The following is a 15,410-nucleotide window of genomic DNA, read 5'->3' on the forward strand; positions in this document are numbered from 1 at the left end:
ATTGTCTGTGTATTATTGAAAGGTTCAGAGACGTGAGCTATATGAAATGATTTACTGAAAAGTGGCTTTATTCAGTTTTTCTTACAATATCATGCTGTAGAAACTCGCTGTACTGTACACACACATCAGTAACTCAGAAATAATAAATAGTATTTAAAATCATATTTAATAGTTACAGCACCAGTATCTAGTGGATATGGTTGATAAGCCCACAGACGGCCAAGGGCGTATTTTACAGTAAGGTGTCTGAAGCATCTCATTCATCAAATGGAATTGTAAAACGTTTAAGAACTAAATGTAAGAATAAAATGGCAAATAAAATCAGTTTGCAGTAATACATCAATATATCCGTGTTCATTTCTGGATGCCTCAAACAAGCCTCCAGTTTAGGTCAGATCTTCCGGTACTGTAAAACCCCTCGCTTCATTAGAGCTTACACTTTTAATGGGTGCTGGACAAAGACCCTTTTAACCGCGCCGGTACAAGAATTGGATTTTTTTTTTTTTACATCAAGTATTTTGACGGTGTGATGTATTTGTTCTTCTGTTGTATCTACACATGTTGGTTCTTCAAGCCTGTGGATGTTCTTGAGTACACTGAATCTTGAACATTCCTCTCTCAAGCTCAACGTTTGCTCAGCTCTGAAGCGCTGACTCTCCTTCAGTTCTGTTTCTCCTCCCTCTTCCGGGTGTTAATGGTTCTTGGGGTTGGAGGTCTTCCCGTGAATCGCAGCTCCCTGGCACGCTGAAGTGTCGCAGATCCCAGGCGACCCCTGGTGTCCTGGTCTTCCGGCTCTCCCGGCTTCTCCTGGCTCTCCTGGGTCTCCAGGGGCTCCATCTCGGCCATCTTTCACGATGCCACGCACGCCTGGCAGGCCTGATGAACACAGAGAAGCAATGATGACGATAATGCCAGACAATGACCCTAATAATAAGACAATCTACTTAGTTGACATTTAGTTGCAAAGTTACTTATAGTTAATACACTGAACAAAATTATAAACAACACTTTTGTTTTTGTCCCCATTTTTCATGAGTGGCCTTTTATTGTGGCCAGCCTAAGGCACACCTGTGCAATAATCCTGCTGTCTAATCAGCACCTTGATATGCACACCTGTGAGGTGGATGGATGATCTCTGCAAAGGAGAGGTGCTCACTAACACAGATTTAGACAGATTTGTGAACAATATTTGAGAGAAATGGTCTTTTGTGTTCATAGAACAAGTCTTAGATCTTTGAGTTCAGCTCATGAAAAATGGGGGCAAAAACAAAAGTGTTGCGTTTATAATTTTGTTCAGTGTAGAATGACTTAAGTGGTCAAGTGAAATAAAGTCTATTAGCTGAACTTAACCCCCTGAGGTCGGCAAATGCATGCAAACCTGTGAACGCCCACATCAGCTCGATAAAACACATCAAGTTTGAGCAGATGAATGTACTTTACTTTGTTCAGTTTGTAGCAGTAAATGAAGAGATGTCTTATCGATCACAAGTTCAGTATGGCGTACCACAAGGCTCAGTACTAGGACCGCTGGCTGTTCACTCTGTATATGCTACCATTAGGAGATATCATTAGGAAACATGGAATTAGCTTTCACTGTTATGCCGACGATACTCAGCTGTATATTTCTTCAAAACCTAACGAAACCTACCAATTCACAAAATTAACGGAATGCATAGCTGATATAAAAAACTGGATGACTAGTAATTTCCTACTACTAAATTCAGGACAAAAAACTTCCACACGTAATAACCTAGAGTACTGTCTAACACTTGATGGCTTTAACCCTTTGGGATTGGCAAACGCGCGTTTTGCTCGTTTTTTTTTTTACATAGCAGCAAAATAGACCTAAAATACTCCGTCAGTTTTGGTCATACAGACTTAAGAAATATGAAAAAATAAGCTGTTAAATGTCTACTTTTTTATGTGTCCACTTACAATCGAAATAAAACATTGTGCTTTTGTAAAATAAAGAAAGTAAACAGGGTGTGCTTTCTGCCTCTCCATCTCGTGAACTTTTTTTCTAGTGCACGTCTGTAAACTTAAACAAAACTCAGCGAAATGGTGTCTGCAAACCGCAAAAGACTTTAAATTTGAATCGCGTTTCTGTGTTTGAATGAATGAACGGCACATAAGCGTGCTGTTGTTTACTACAGCTCGCGCATGTCTGTGTGTGAATGAAATATCTATATTGCCTACTGAGATGAGTAAAAACCGACTGAATACGTTGAAATAAAATGTCTTTGTATAAGCAACATATTAAACTGCAAATTAACATTTATGCCCTAATATGTATTATAAAATATGATATGTTACAGACTAAATATGAAAGACAACATTTCGTTTTGGAGATTATAAAGTTTTTACTGCCACATCAAAACCTAATTTACAAGGTGCAAACAAAATCTTAAAAGATCAATATAAGAAACCATCTAGTTTCTCTTCTGTAACCGCAGTCTTCTTCACAGAAGATGACATTCTAGTTCACAGCAAAACAAACTACAATTTACCTCAACAAGGCGACATAATGAACAACACTCGTATAATTCGTGGAGCTGGAAAAACAAGTTCTTTGTGACATGCAAGATTTATTGTATTAAAATTTAAATGCAAAAGAAAAGGCATGAGAGTCATGCTGTTTTTGTCAATTTTAAGTTTTTATTTAAAATGTTTGCGATTTTAATATAAATACATATATATACATACATATTTTACCACTTGCTTGAGCAACTTAATATATAAATCTATATAGAATGCATTGAATAATACGTTGTTTAAATTGTGTTTAAACGTGAATGTCTATTAAAGATTTTATATGTGTACAAAGAGAATCGCAAACTTTTTTTAAAATAAAAGTTGCTGATAACTTCTGGATTTGAAATCAAATGTTGTGTTTGTGGTACAGCCGCGGATCAGTTGCGCACTGCAAACGCAGCATATGTGAAGCACTATCGCCTGCTGCTCCTGTCCCGCAGACACACTGCACACGGAGTGTGTGTGAAACAGGGGAAGAATATGGTACACGCACATAGCAGAATTAGCAAACTGGCTTTTTTGAAACGCGAACGTTTTTGCCATGCTATCTTTTGACTGGCTGTAGCGAAGGTAGAGGAGGTTGACTCGCAGCACTTCAACACGCATGTTTTTTTTCCGCTTGGCAAGCCGACCGGACGTGACATGGGGGCGTGGCAGCATCAACGATTCCATTTTATAATTCGAAGGTCGAGATTGTGATTTAATTTCGTTCGGTATAGATTTAAAATCGAAATCGTGATAACCTTAATATATATATATATATATTATTTTGTCCTCGCATTCTTTCTTGTGTTACCCTCTCAGTGACACACCTGAATGAAAGGCTCATTATGCGGGTCATTGTCTCCTCAGGTGTGAACCACATCATTATTCATGATTATTCACGCCCCTGCGCATATTGCCTTTCCAAACAAAAAGTGTTTACAAAATGTAAATCAATGTATTGTTTAATGTGAATGATTAGGCAGGATGATTTTCTGATTATTTTTGAAGGAAAAACTCTAGGCGATAACTTCCATTACTCGAAAGTATTGTGAACACATGTGGTATTGTGTTTTGTGGCGTTATTTCAGACACTTTAATTTTAGTTTTTTTTAATAACCATGCATAAACTTTATTCTCTCAAAAATACAAACATGTACATGCATGTTGCTCACATATTATGGTAGCCCTGTTTGTGATAAATAGAGTGTAATTACACCTTTGCCATTAATATGTTTATAAGCAACTGAAAAAAGCACAAATGTCAGGTCATGTCAGAACATCTCAAGGACCCCAAAAACACCTTAGACCCCAGAGGGTTAAACACATTAATTTTCAACACAACGCTAAGCATAGATCATTATATGAGAAATCAGTCATATAATGAATCACAAGTCACTCATGAATACATCCATGGGAATCGATCCCGGGTTGCACTACCACCTCTAGCTACATTTACATGGACAGGCCTCCACACACTAATGACTTGACTCTAATGTGTGTTTAACCCCTGGTCCACGTTGAGGAGAGCAAAGGTTCGCCCTGAGTCACACTTGATGTACTCACCCTGTTCACCCTGGTCTCCAACGGGCCCTTCGGTGGCTTTCCCTACAGGCCCCTTATCACCTGGCTCTCCGACATCCCCTGCACAAATCACATGCACAGACATTACTTTAGGAATGCATATGAATAGTTATAGTATATTAATTCATGTTCAGATATCACATTGTTCCTGGCTTCAGACACATACAGTATTACATTGTTTTTTAAAGTATACTCTCCTAGAAATTGCTGTATATTCTGCAGGTGCAGATAAAACCAGTCCTGAGGAAATATTGCTAACACTTTACCATAAGATTCAAATTATTAGCATTAGTTAACATTAACTAACAATGAAAAGTAATTCTAAAGCATTTAATAATATTAATGTTAACGGTCCTGCCAGTGCTTTTTAAAAATAATCCCAGTCACCGTCCGCATTTTTGATCATTTTCACAACAGTCACGGCACCCAGAATATCTGAACATGCAATATATGTCATGCAATAAAGTATCTGCTTTTTAACAACAACAACAACAAATATTCTAGCTTCACGCATTTTTTTTTTTATCAATACTTGAATGTGGGTTAGTTAAAAAAAAAAATTCATATGGAAACATTTGGATTTGTGCCAGATGAGAGAGTTAGGCTGTACGCCCAATACTGGTTTCTGTTTCAGTTTAGCCTAAAACTAATTCGTTTGGTCTTGACATTCTTGTTCTGAATACCGTTAAATTCAAAAGATATGTTGTGGATTGCGGGTAACTACAATAGCCTAGCTATGTTTATCTGTGTTTTTTGTAAACATCTAGCTTTATTTAGCCTATTTCTGGATGTAATGATAAAAAGAGACATAAAAACTTGATTTTATATAGCATATTTACCATGTTGCAAACGTTCTCAAAAATCTTGAGAATGACTTTAAAAGTAAGCTGCTTTGTCACTGCGCGTTATGTAGTGGTGTACTGGGAAACACCCATAACCCCCTTATACCAAACTGAAGAGCTCTGGGTCCACAGGCCCAAGATTGAAAACGACTGCTCTAGCATCATTATTTATCAAATGTCAAAATCTAGATTTCGTCGTAGCCCTAGGAACACTTTAGAGCAGCTGAACCTCAGGAAGAGCAGCGATGTTAATCAGTGTCTCACCTCGGGGGCCCGGATCCCCCAGGTCTCCCGGCAGTCCTCTATAGCCCGGCGGGCCGAGGGCTCCAGGGTGGCCGACGGACCCCACCTCCCCCTGCTGTCCTGCAGGCCCAGCGGGTCCCGGCCGGCCCACGGCACCAGGGGCCAGGGGTCTCCTCAGGTTAGCAGCGAGCTGAGCGATCTGGTCTGAGAGGAGCAGATGTAAGACGGGTTGCATCGTGAAGCTTGTCATAAATGCAGTCTGGTAAGTTTAAGGGTAAACAGAGGCTGTACCATCGATCATTGAGCCACACAGTTCCCGGATGTGCTGCTCGCTGGTCAGTTTGCCCTGCAACATAACCACAGCACTGGTCACAACACATATGTCAGCTCGATAGCACAGGACCAACGTATATCCAACGTGAGGCAGTTACGTACAGGAACACCAGTCTTTCCAGAGACCCCTGGAAAACCCTGTTCTCCCTGGAATCCCATTGGTCCAGATTTCCCAGGAGCCCCTCTGCCTCCAATCTCTCCCTGGGGTCCCACAACTCCTTTGGCTCCTAGTTCACCGCGCTTACCAGCCTGTAACACGGGGGACATGGAGGAACGGCTGTAGCATAATACAGTTTGCATGTGGTCCTAGATGCTGTCGAGATTGATCCAGCATTGTGCACTGGAGGGAATGTGTCCAGGACACCGGGTCACACCCCGACTCTTTACCAGAAGTGCCATGGATATTTAATGACCAGGACCTCGCTTTCACGTCTCATCTGAAGGACGGTGCTTGTTACAGTGTAGTGTCCCTGTCACTATACAATCATCTAGCACACTACATGAAATAAATGAAATAAAAAAAAGAAGGGAAATCGCTCTATTCTGGATTTAAAGTAAAAAATAAACAGGCAAATATGTAAATAATTATAAGTTAAAAAGGCAAATTTATGAAAAGAGGAAAAGCAAGGTTTTCGCTCACCTCTCCTTTCTGGCCGACGGGACCGTATGGACCCTGGAATGAGAGGAAAGAGTCTCAGTGGAAATGAACAGAAGACTATTGAGACGTTCATGTGAGTGAGTTACGTACCGGCTCTCCGTTCTCCCCGGGTAAACCATCACTTCCAGCAACTCCCTAAAACACACCAGCACACACCAGTAGAGAAAAACATGCATGCGGCTCATAGCTTTCCATCATATAGTGTTTCCCTTCATACAGTCTGCATTCTCACCATGTCTCCTTTAGGCCCTCCGGCTCCAGCGGGACCCTGCGAGAGAGAGAGACTCCAGTGAGCGTGTGTGTGTGTGTGTGTGTGTGTGTGTGAGTGTCCAGAGCTCAGGACAGCAGGATCACCAGTGTGTGTGATCAAACCGAAACTAGCCCGTGTGTAGAGCAGCGCTTCCCAGAGCCGAGGAAGTGTTGCCGTTCGGTTAACTCTACGCCAGCTGAACAGAACATTACACAGCAAGTGTTTCTAGCACACAACAACACAAATACATGATATCCAATCCAATTTCCTAATCTTTCGCGGTCAAAACTGCCAGCAAATCACACATTAACACATATAAACACACACTGCATAGAGATCGATTTAAGATTCAAACTCTCTTCGATACAAAAACTGTCTTGTGAGATTGAACTTGTTATATTATATATATATTATACGAGCAAGAATGCAATGTTTCCTGAATATCCTCACGACTGCAAATGTGACATTTATTTTATGAAAAGTTCAACAAATGAAACGGTAATATCAAGTGATGATCATTTTAAACAGTATTTTTGCTCTATTGTGCAACGAAAGCCACAGCAGAACTGAAACACAGCAGTGTGTGTGAACGAATCGTGAGTCAGTGAGTCAATGATTCATTCTTAACCACAGCCACTTGCTTCATTACTGAAGGAATGACTGACTCGATGACATAATGACTGACTTACTGCAACCGACTGGCGTTTAAATTCATATTTAAATAGTTAATACCATCATTGCATATTTCTCTATTGAAAAGATTAAAGCATTATTTATTTAATAAAAGTATTTATAAATGCACTGGAGAAATCGATTTATATTGTCCGTACTGGAAAAGCCGTGCGAGCGGAGAGGCACAGGAGCCGCACAACACAACACTGCTTTACACAACTAGAAAAGAAATGTGATGTTTGCTTGACAGAGTTTAAAAGGCTGGATGTTTGCGGTCACACAGACTCACCCGCTCCCCAAACCCTCCTCTGACCCCAGTCGGGCCGGGCAGACCCGCATCGCCCACGGCTCCTTTAACACCCTGCGGGGAGACAACGGCACGCATTCTCAGAACATTTATGAATCGTAATAATAACTGTCATTCCTAAAGTGGGATGAGATGATAGAGATTTGACCCTGTGTGTGTGTGTGTGTGTGTGTGTGTGTGTGTGTGTGTGTGTGTGTGTGTGTGTGTGTGTGTGTGTGTGTGTGTGTGTGTGTGTGTGTGTGTGTCGCTCAGCTGCTTTTCTCGTGTGCAACGCTCGAGATATTGCTGAAGAATATTTCCCCTTTACCATCACCCTATCATAATCCCTCAGAACACTTATAATCTAAGGTTGCATCATTTATAAAAACAGGAAAATATTAAACATGTGCATACTTGAACAAGTGCACGCAGTGTTATAAAAACAATCCTCTCTGTTGTGCAGTTCAAACTGCTTTCGACAACACATGCTGGCCAATGAATGGACTAATGTGGAATAATTCTGATGTACAAATAAACCTCTCAAATGACAACAATCATTGTGATTATAATTTTGTGCACATGTTTGAGTGTATGATTGGGCATGTCAAGAATGCACTTTAATGTGGACACTGACAAACAAGTGAAGTCTTGTTTAGGTAATAAACTATAGTTCAGCAACACTATGGAAACATGTATCTGCCGAATGGTACATGTTGTGCGCGAGTTTAAACAATATTTCATGACTTCACGGAATCCCTTCAATGTCTCTGTTAAACCTCATGTTCACATCCTCTGATGAAGCAGAATATCAGCGAGTGTTGGTGAATAACAGCGAGTGTTGGTGAATATCAGTGAGTGTTGGTGAATAACAGTGAGTGTTGGTGAATAACAGTGAGTGTTGGTGAATATCAGCGAGTGTTGGTGAATAACAGTGAGTGTTGGTGAATAACAGTGAGTGTTGGTGAATATCAGTGAGTGTTGGTGAATATCAGTGAGTGTTGGTGAATATCAGTGAGTGTTGGTGAATATCAGTGAGTGTTGGAGAATATCAGTGAGTGTTGGTGAATATCAGCGAGTGTTGGTGAATAACAGTGAGTGTTGGTGAATATCAGTGAGTGTTGGTGAATAACAGTGAGTGTTGGTGAATAACAGTGAGTGTTGGTGAATATCAGCGAGTGTTGGTGAATATCAGTGAGTGTTGGTGAATAACAGTGAGTGTTGGTGAATATCAGTGAGTGTTGGTGAATATCAGTGAGTGTTGGTGAATATCAGTGAGTGTTGGTGAATATCAGCGAGTGTTGGTGAATAACAGTGAGTGTTGGTGAATAACAGTGAGTGTTGGTGAATATCAGTGAGTGTTGGTGAATATCAGTGAGTGTTGGTGAATATCAGTGAGTGTTGGTGAATAACAGTGAGTGTTGGTGAATAACAGTGAGTGTTGGTGAATATCAGCGAGTGTTGGTGAATATCAGCGAGTGTTGGTGAATATCAGCGAGTGTTGGTGAATATCAGTGAGTGTTGGTGAATAACAGTGAGTGTTGGTGAATATCAGTGAGTGTTGGTGAATATCAGTGAGTGTTGGTGAATAACAGAGTGTTGGTGAATAACAGTGAGTGTTGGTGAATAACAGTGAGTGTTGGTGAATATCAGCGAGTGTTGGTGAATATCAGCGAGTGTTGGTGAATATCAGCGAGTGTTGGTGAATATCAGTGAGTGTTGGTGAATAACAGTGAGTGTTGGTGAATATCAGTGAGTGTTGGTGAATATCAGTGAGTGTTGGTGAATAACAGTGAGTGTTGGTGAATAACAGTGAGTGTTGGTGAATATCAGTGAGTGTTGGTGAATAACAGTGAGTGTTGGTGAATAACAGTGAGTGTTGGTGAATAACAGTGAGTGTTGGTGAATATCAGTGAGTGTTGGTGAATAACAGTGAGTGTTGGTGAATAACAGTGAGTGTTGGTGAATATCAGTGAGTGTTGGTGAATATCAGTGAGTGTTGGTGAATATCAGTGAGTGTTGGTGAATATCAGTGAGTGTTGGTGAATAACAGTGAGTGTTGGTGAATAACAGTGAGTGTTGGTGAATATCAGTGAGTGTTGGTGAATATCAGTGAGTGTTGGTGAATAACAGTGAGTGTTGGTGAATATCAGCGAGTGTTGGTGAATATCAGTGAGTGTTGGTGAATAACAGTGAGTGTTGGTGAATATCAGTGAGTGTTGGTGAATAACAGTGAGTGTTGGTGAATAACAGTGAGTGTTGGTGAATATCAGTGAGTGTTGGTGAATAACAGTGAGTGTTGGTGAATATCAGTGAGTGTTGGTGAATATCAGCGAGTGTTGGTGAATATCAGTGAGTGTTGGTGAATAACAGTGAGTGTTGGTGAATATCAGTGAGTGTTGGTGAATAACAGTGAGTGTTGGTGAATAACAGTGAGTGTTGGTGAATAACAGTGAGTGTTGGTGAATAACAGTGAGTGTTGGTGAATATCAGTGAGTGTTGGTGAATATCAGTGAGTGTTGGTGAATATCAGCGAGTGTTGCTGAATATCAGCGAGTGTTGCTGAATAACAGTGAGTGTTGGTGAATATCAGTGAGTGTTGGTGAATATCAGTGAGTGTTGGTGAATAACAGTGAGTGTTGGTGAATATCAGTGAGTGTTGGTGAATATCAGTGAGTGTTGGTGAATATCAGCGAGTGTTGGTGAATAACAGTGAGTGTTGGTGAATATCAGTGAGTGTTGGTGAATAACAGTGAGTGTTGGTGAATATCAGCGAGTGTTGGTGAATACCAGTGAGTGTTGGTGAATATCAGTGAGTGTTGGTGAATAACAGTGAGTGTTGGTGAATATCAGTGAGTGTTGGTGAATATCAGTGAGTGTTGGTGAATATCAGTGAGTGTTGGTGAATATCAGGGAGTGTTGGTGAATAACAGTGAGTGTTGGTGAATAACAGTGAGTGTTGGTGAATATCAGTGAGTGTTGGTGAATAACAGTGAGTGTTGGTGAATATCAGTGAGTGTTGGTGAATAACAGTGAGTGTTGGTGAATATCAGTGAGTGTTGGTGAATATCAGTGAGTGTTGGTGAATATCAGTGAGTGTTGGTGAATAACAGTGAGTGCTGGTGAATATCAGTGAGTGTTGGTGAATATCAGTGAGTGTTGGTGAATATCAGTGAGTGTTGGTGAATAACAGTGAGTGTTGGTGAATATCAGTGAGTGTTGGTGAATATCAGTGACTGTTGGTGAATATCAGTGAGTGTTGGTGAATATCATTGAGTGTTGGTGAATAACAGTGAGTGTTGGTGAATATCAGTGAGTGCTGGTGAATAACAGTGAGTGTTGGTGAATATCAGTGAGTGCTGGTGAATAACAGTGAGTGTTGGTGAATATCAGTGAGTGCTGGTGAATAACAGTGAGTGTTGGTGAATATCAGCGAGTGTTGGTGAATAACAGTGAGTGTTGGTGAATAACAGTGAGTGTTGGTGAATAACAGTGAGTGTTGGTGAATATCAGTGAGTGTTGGAGAATATCAGTGAGTGTTGGTGAATATCAGCGAGTGTTGGTGAATAACAGTGAGTGTTGGTGAATATCAGTGAGTGTTGGTGAATAACAGTGAGTGTTGGTGAATAACAGTGAGTGTTGGTGAATATCAGCGAGTGTTGGTGAATATCAGTGAGTGTTGGTGAATAACAGTGAGTGTTGGTGAATATCAGTGAGTGTTGGTGAATAACAGTGAGTGTTGGTGAATAACAGTGAGTGTTGGTGAATATCAGTGAGTGTTGGTGAATATCAGTGAGTGTTGGTGAATATCAGTGAGTGTTGGTGAATAACAGTGAGTGTTGGTGAATAACAGTGAGTGTTGGTGAATATCAGCGAGTGTTGGTGAATATCAGCGAGTGTTGGTGAATATCAGCGAGTGTTGGTGAATATCAGCGAGTGTTGGTGAATATCAGTGAGTGTTGGTGAATAACAGTGAGTGTTGGTGAATATCAGTGAGTGTTGGTGAATATCAGTGAGTGTTGGTGAATAACAGTGAGTGTTGGTGAATAACAGTGAGTGTTGGTGAATAACAGTGAGTGTTGGTGAATATCAGCGAGTGTTGGTGAATATCAGTGAGTGTTGGTGAATAACAGTGAGTGTTGGTGAATATCAGTGAGTGTTGGTGAATAACAGTGAGTGTTGGTGAATAACAGTGAGTGTTGGTGAATAACAGTGAGTGTTGGTGAATATCAGTGAGTGTTGGTGAATATCAGTGAGTGTTGGTGAATATCAGCGAGTGTTGCTGAATATCAGCGAGTGTTGCTGAATAACAGTGAGTGTTGGTGAATATCAGTGAGTGTTGGTGAATATCAGTGAGTGTTGGTGAATAACAGTGAGTGTTGGTGAATATCAGTGAGTGTTGGTGAATATCAGTGAGTGTTGGTGAATAACAGTGAGTGTTGGTCAATATCAGCGAGTGTTGGTGAATATCAGTGAGTGTTGGTGAATATCAGTGAGTGTTGGTGAATATCAGTGAGTGTTGGTGAATATCAGTGAGTGTTGGTGAATATCAGGGAGTGTTGGTGAATAACAGTGAGTGTTGGTGAATAACAGTGAGTGTTGGTGAATATCAGTGAGTGTTGGTGAATAACAGTGAGTGTTGGTGAATATCAGTGAGTGTTGGTGAATAACAGTGAGTGTTAGTGAATATCAGTGAGTGTTGGTGAATATCAGTGAGTGTTGGTGAATATCAGTGAGTGTTGGTGAATAACAGTGAGTGCTGGTGAATATCAGTGAGTGTTGGTGAATATCAGTGAGTGTTGGTGAATATCAGTGAGTGTTGGTGAATAACAGTGAGTGTTGGTGAATATCAGTGAGTGTTGGTGAATATCAGTGAGTGTTGGTGAATATCAGTGACTGTTGGTGAATATCAGTGAGTGTTGGTGAATATCATTGAGTGTTGGTGAATAACAGTGAGTGTTGGTGAATATCAGTGAGTGCTGGTGAATAACAGTGAGTGTTGGTGAATATCAGTGAGTGCTGGTGAATAACAGTGAGTGTTGGTGAATATCAGTGAGTGTTGGTGAATATCAGTGAGTGTTGGTGAATATCAGTGAGTGTTGGTGAATATCAGTGAGTGTTGGTGAATATCAGTGAGTGTTGGTGAATAACAGTGAGTGTTGGTGAATATCAGTGAGTGTTGGTGAATATCAGTGAGTGTTGGTGAATATCAGTGAGTGTTGGTGAATAACAGTGAGTGTTGGTGAATATCAGTGAGTGTTGGTGAATAACAGTGAGTGTTGGTGAATAACAGTGAGTGTTGGTGAATATCAGTGAGTGTTGGTGAATATCAGTGAGTGTTGGTAAATAACAGTGAGTGTTGGTGAATATCAGCGAGTGTTGGTGAATATCAGTGAGTGTTGGTGAATAACAGTGAGTGTTGGTGAATATCAGTGAGTGTTGGTGAATAACAGTGAGTGTTGGTGAATAACAGTGAGTGTTGGTGAATAACAGTGAGTGTTGGTGAATATCAGTGAGTGTTGGTGAATATCAGCGAGTGTTGGTGAATATCAGCGAGTGTTGCTGAATATCAGCGAGTGTTGCTGAATAACAGTGAGTGTTGGTGAATATCAGTGAGTGTTGGTGAATATCAGCGAGTGTTGCTGAATATCAGCGAGTGTTGCTGAATAACAGTGAGTGTTGCTGAATAACAGTGAGTGTTGGTGAATATCAGTGAGTGTTGGTGAATATCAGTGAGTGTTGGTGAATATCAGTGAGTGTTGGTGAATAACAGTGAGTGTTGGTGAATATCAGCGAGTGTTGGTGAATATCAGCGAGTGTTGGTGAATATCAGTGAGTGTTGGAGAATATCAGTGAGTGTTGGTGAATAACAGTGAGTGTTGGTGAATATCAGTGAGTGTTGGAGAATATCAGTGAGTGTTGGTGAATATCAGTGAGTGTTGGTGAATATCAGTGAGTGTTGGTGAATAACAGTGAGTGTTGGTGAATAACAGTGAGTGTTGGTGAATATCAGTGAGTGTTGGAGAATATCAGTGAGTGTTGGTGAATAACAGTGAGTGTTGGTGAATAACAGTGAGTGTTGGTGAATATCAGGGAGTGTTGGTGAATATCAGCGAGTGTTGGTGAATATCAGTGAGTGTTGGTGAATATCAGTGAGTGTTGGTGAATATCAGTGAGTGTTGGTGAATAACAGTGAGTGTTGGTGAATATCAGCGAGTGTTGGTGAATATCAGCGAGTGTTGCTGAATATCAGCGAGTGTTGGTGAATAACAGTGAGTGTTGGTGAATATCAGTGAGTGTTGGTGAATAACAGTGAGTGTTGGTGAATAACAGTGAGTGTTGGTGAATAACAGTGAGTGTTGGTGAATAACAGTGAGTGTTGGTGAATATCAGCGAGTGTTGGTGAATATCAGCGAGTGTTGCTGAATATCAGCGAGTGTTGGTGAATATCAGCGAGTGTTGCTGAATATCAGCGAGTGTTGGTGAATAACAGTGAGTGTTGGTGAATATCAGTGAGTGTTGGTGAATAACAGTGAGTGTTGGTGAATAACAGTGAGTGTTGGTGAATATCAGCGAGTGTTGGTGAATATCAGCGAGTGTTGCTGAATATCAGCGAGTGTTGGTGAATATCAGTGAGTGTTGGTGAATATCAGCGAGTGTTGGTGAATATCAGTGAGTGTTGGAGAATATCAGTGAGTGTTGGTGAATAACAGTGAGTGTTGGTGAATATCAGTGAGTGTTGGAGAATATCAGTGAGTGTTGGTGAATATCAGTGAGTGTTGGTGAATAACAGTGAGTGTTGGTGAATAACAGTGAGTGTTGGTGAATATCAGTGAGTGTTGGAGAATATCAGTGAGTGTTGGTGAATAACAGTGAGTGTTGGTGAATATCAGTGAGTGTTGGTGAATAACAGTGAGTGTTGGAGAATATCAGTGAGTGTTGGTGAATAACAGTGAGTGTTGGTGAATATCAGTGAGTGTTGGAGAATATCAGTGAGTGTTGGAGAATATCAGTGAGTGTTGGAGAATATCAGTGAGTGTTGGTGAATAACAGTGAGTGTTGGTGAATATCAGTGAGTGTTGGTGAATAACAGTGAGTGTTGGTGAATATCAGTGAGTGTTGGTGAATATCAGTGAGTGTTGGTGAATAACAGTGAGTGTTGGTGAATATCAGCGAGTGTTGGTGAATATCAGTGAGTGTTGGTGAATAACAGTGAGTGTTGGTGAATATCAGTGAGTGTTGGTGAATATCAGTGAGTGTTGGTGAACATCAGTGAGTGTTGGTGAATATCAGTGAGTGTTGGTGAATATCAGTGAGTGTTGGTGAATATCAGTGAGTGTTGGTGAATATCAGTGAGTGTTGGAGAATATCAGTGAGTGTTGGTGAATAACAGTGAGTGTTGGTGAATAACAGTGAGTGTTGGTGAATAACAGTGAGTGTTGGAGAATATCAGTGAGTGTTGGTGAATAACAGTGAGTGTTGGAGAATATCAGTGAGTGTTGGTGAATAACAGTGAGTGTTGGTGAATAACAGTGAGTGTTGGTGAATAACAGTGAGTGTTGGAGAATATCAGTGAGTGTTGGTGAATAACAGTGAGTGTTGGTGAATATCAGTGAGTGTTGGAGAATATCAGTGAGTGTTGGTGAATATCAGTGAGTGTTGGTGAATAACAGTGAGTGTTGGTGAATAACAGTGAGTGTTGGTGAATAACAGTGAGTGTTGGTGAATATCAGTGAGTGTTGGTGAATAACAGTGAGTGTTGGTGAATATCAGTGAGTGTTGGTGAATAACAGTGAGGGCCCTATCTTGCACCCAGCGCAATTGACTTTGAACACCGACGCATGTATCATTCCTATTCTGCACCCGCGCACAGCGGACTTTTCCCTCCACAGACGCACGTCGGTAAATTAGGAAATGAACTTGCGCTCGCGGGGGCGGTTCAGCGCAAAGAGGAGGCGTGTTCCGGCGCAAAACTTCCATGGTGCTATTTTCCAGTTTTAGAAAGCAATTGCGCCATTGACCAGGAAAAAA

General features: G+C 40.8%; 1 protein-coding gene across 1 annotated transcript in view; it reads right to left on the minus strand.

The window, feature by feature from the left end:
• Window positions 1-47: 47 nt before the first annotated feature.
• Window positions 48-15,410, minus strand: part of col9a3 (collagen, type IX, alpha 3) — a 43,314-nt gene continuing 27,951 nt past the window's right edge. Inside the window, exons 24-32 of the mRNA XM_079589169.1 lie at window positions 7,386-7,457; window positions 6,407-6,442; window positions 6,265-6,309; window positions 6,157-6,189; window positions 5,619-5,765; window positions 5,475-5,529; window positions 5,205-5,387; window positions 4,081-4,158; window positions 48-876 (exon numbers count right to left, since the gene is read on the minus strand). Coding sequence (XP_079445295.1) covers window positions 692-876; window positions 4,081-4,158; window positions 5,205-5,387; window positions 5,475-5,529; window positions 5,619-5,765; window positions 6,157-6,189; window positions 6,265-6,309; window positions 6,407-6,442; window positions 7,386-7,457 — 834 coding nt within the window. The 3' untranslated portion in view covers window positions 48-691. The remainder of the gene's footprint in view (window positions 877-4,080; window positions 4,159-5,204; window positions 5,388-5,474; window positions 5,530-5,618; window positions 5,766-6,156; window positions 6,190-6,264; window positions 6,310-6,406; window positions 6,443-7,385; window positions 7,458-15,410) is intronic.

The sequence above is a fragment of the Phoxinus phoxinus genome, assembly GCF_949152265.1.
Source record: "Phoxinus phoxinus genome assembly, chromosome: 18".
Lineage (NCBI taxonomy): Eukaryota > Metazoa > Chordata > Actinopteri > Cypriniformes > Leuciscidae > Phoxinus > Phoxinus phoxinus.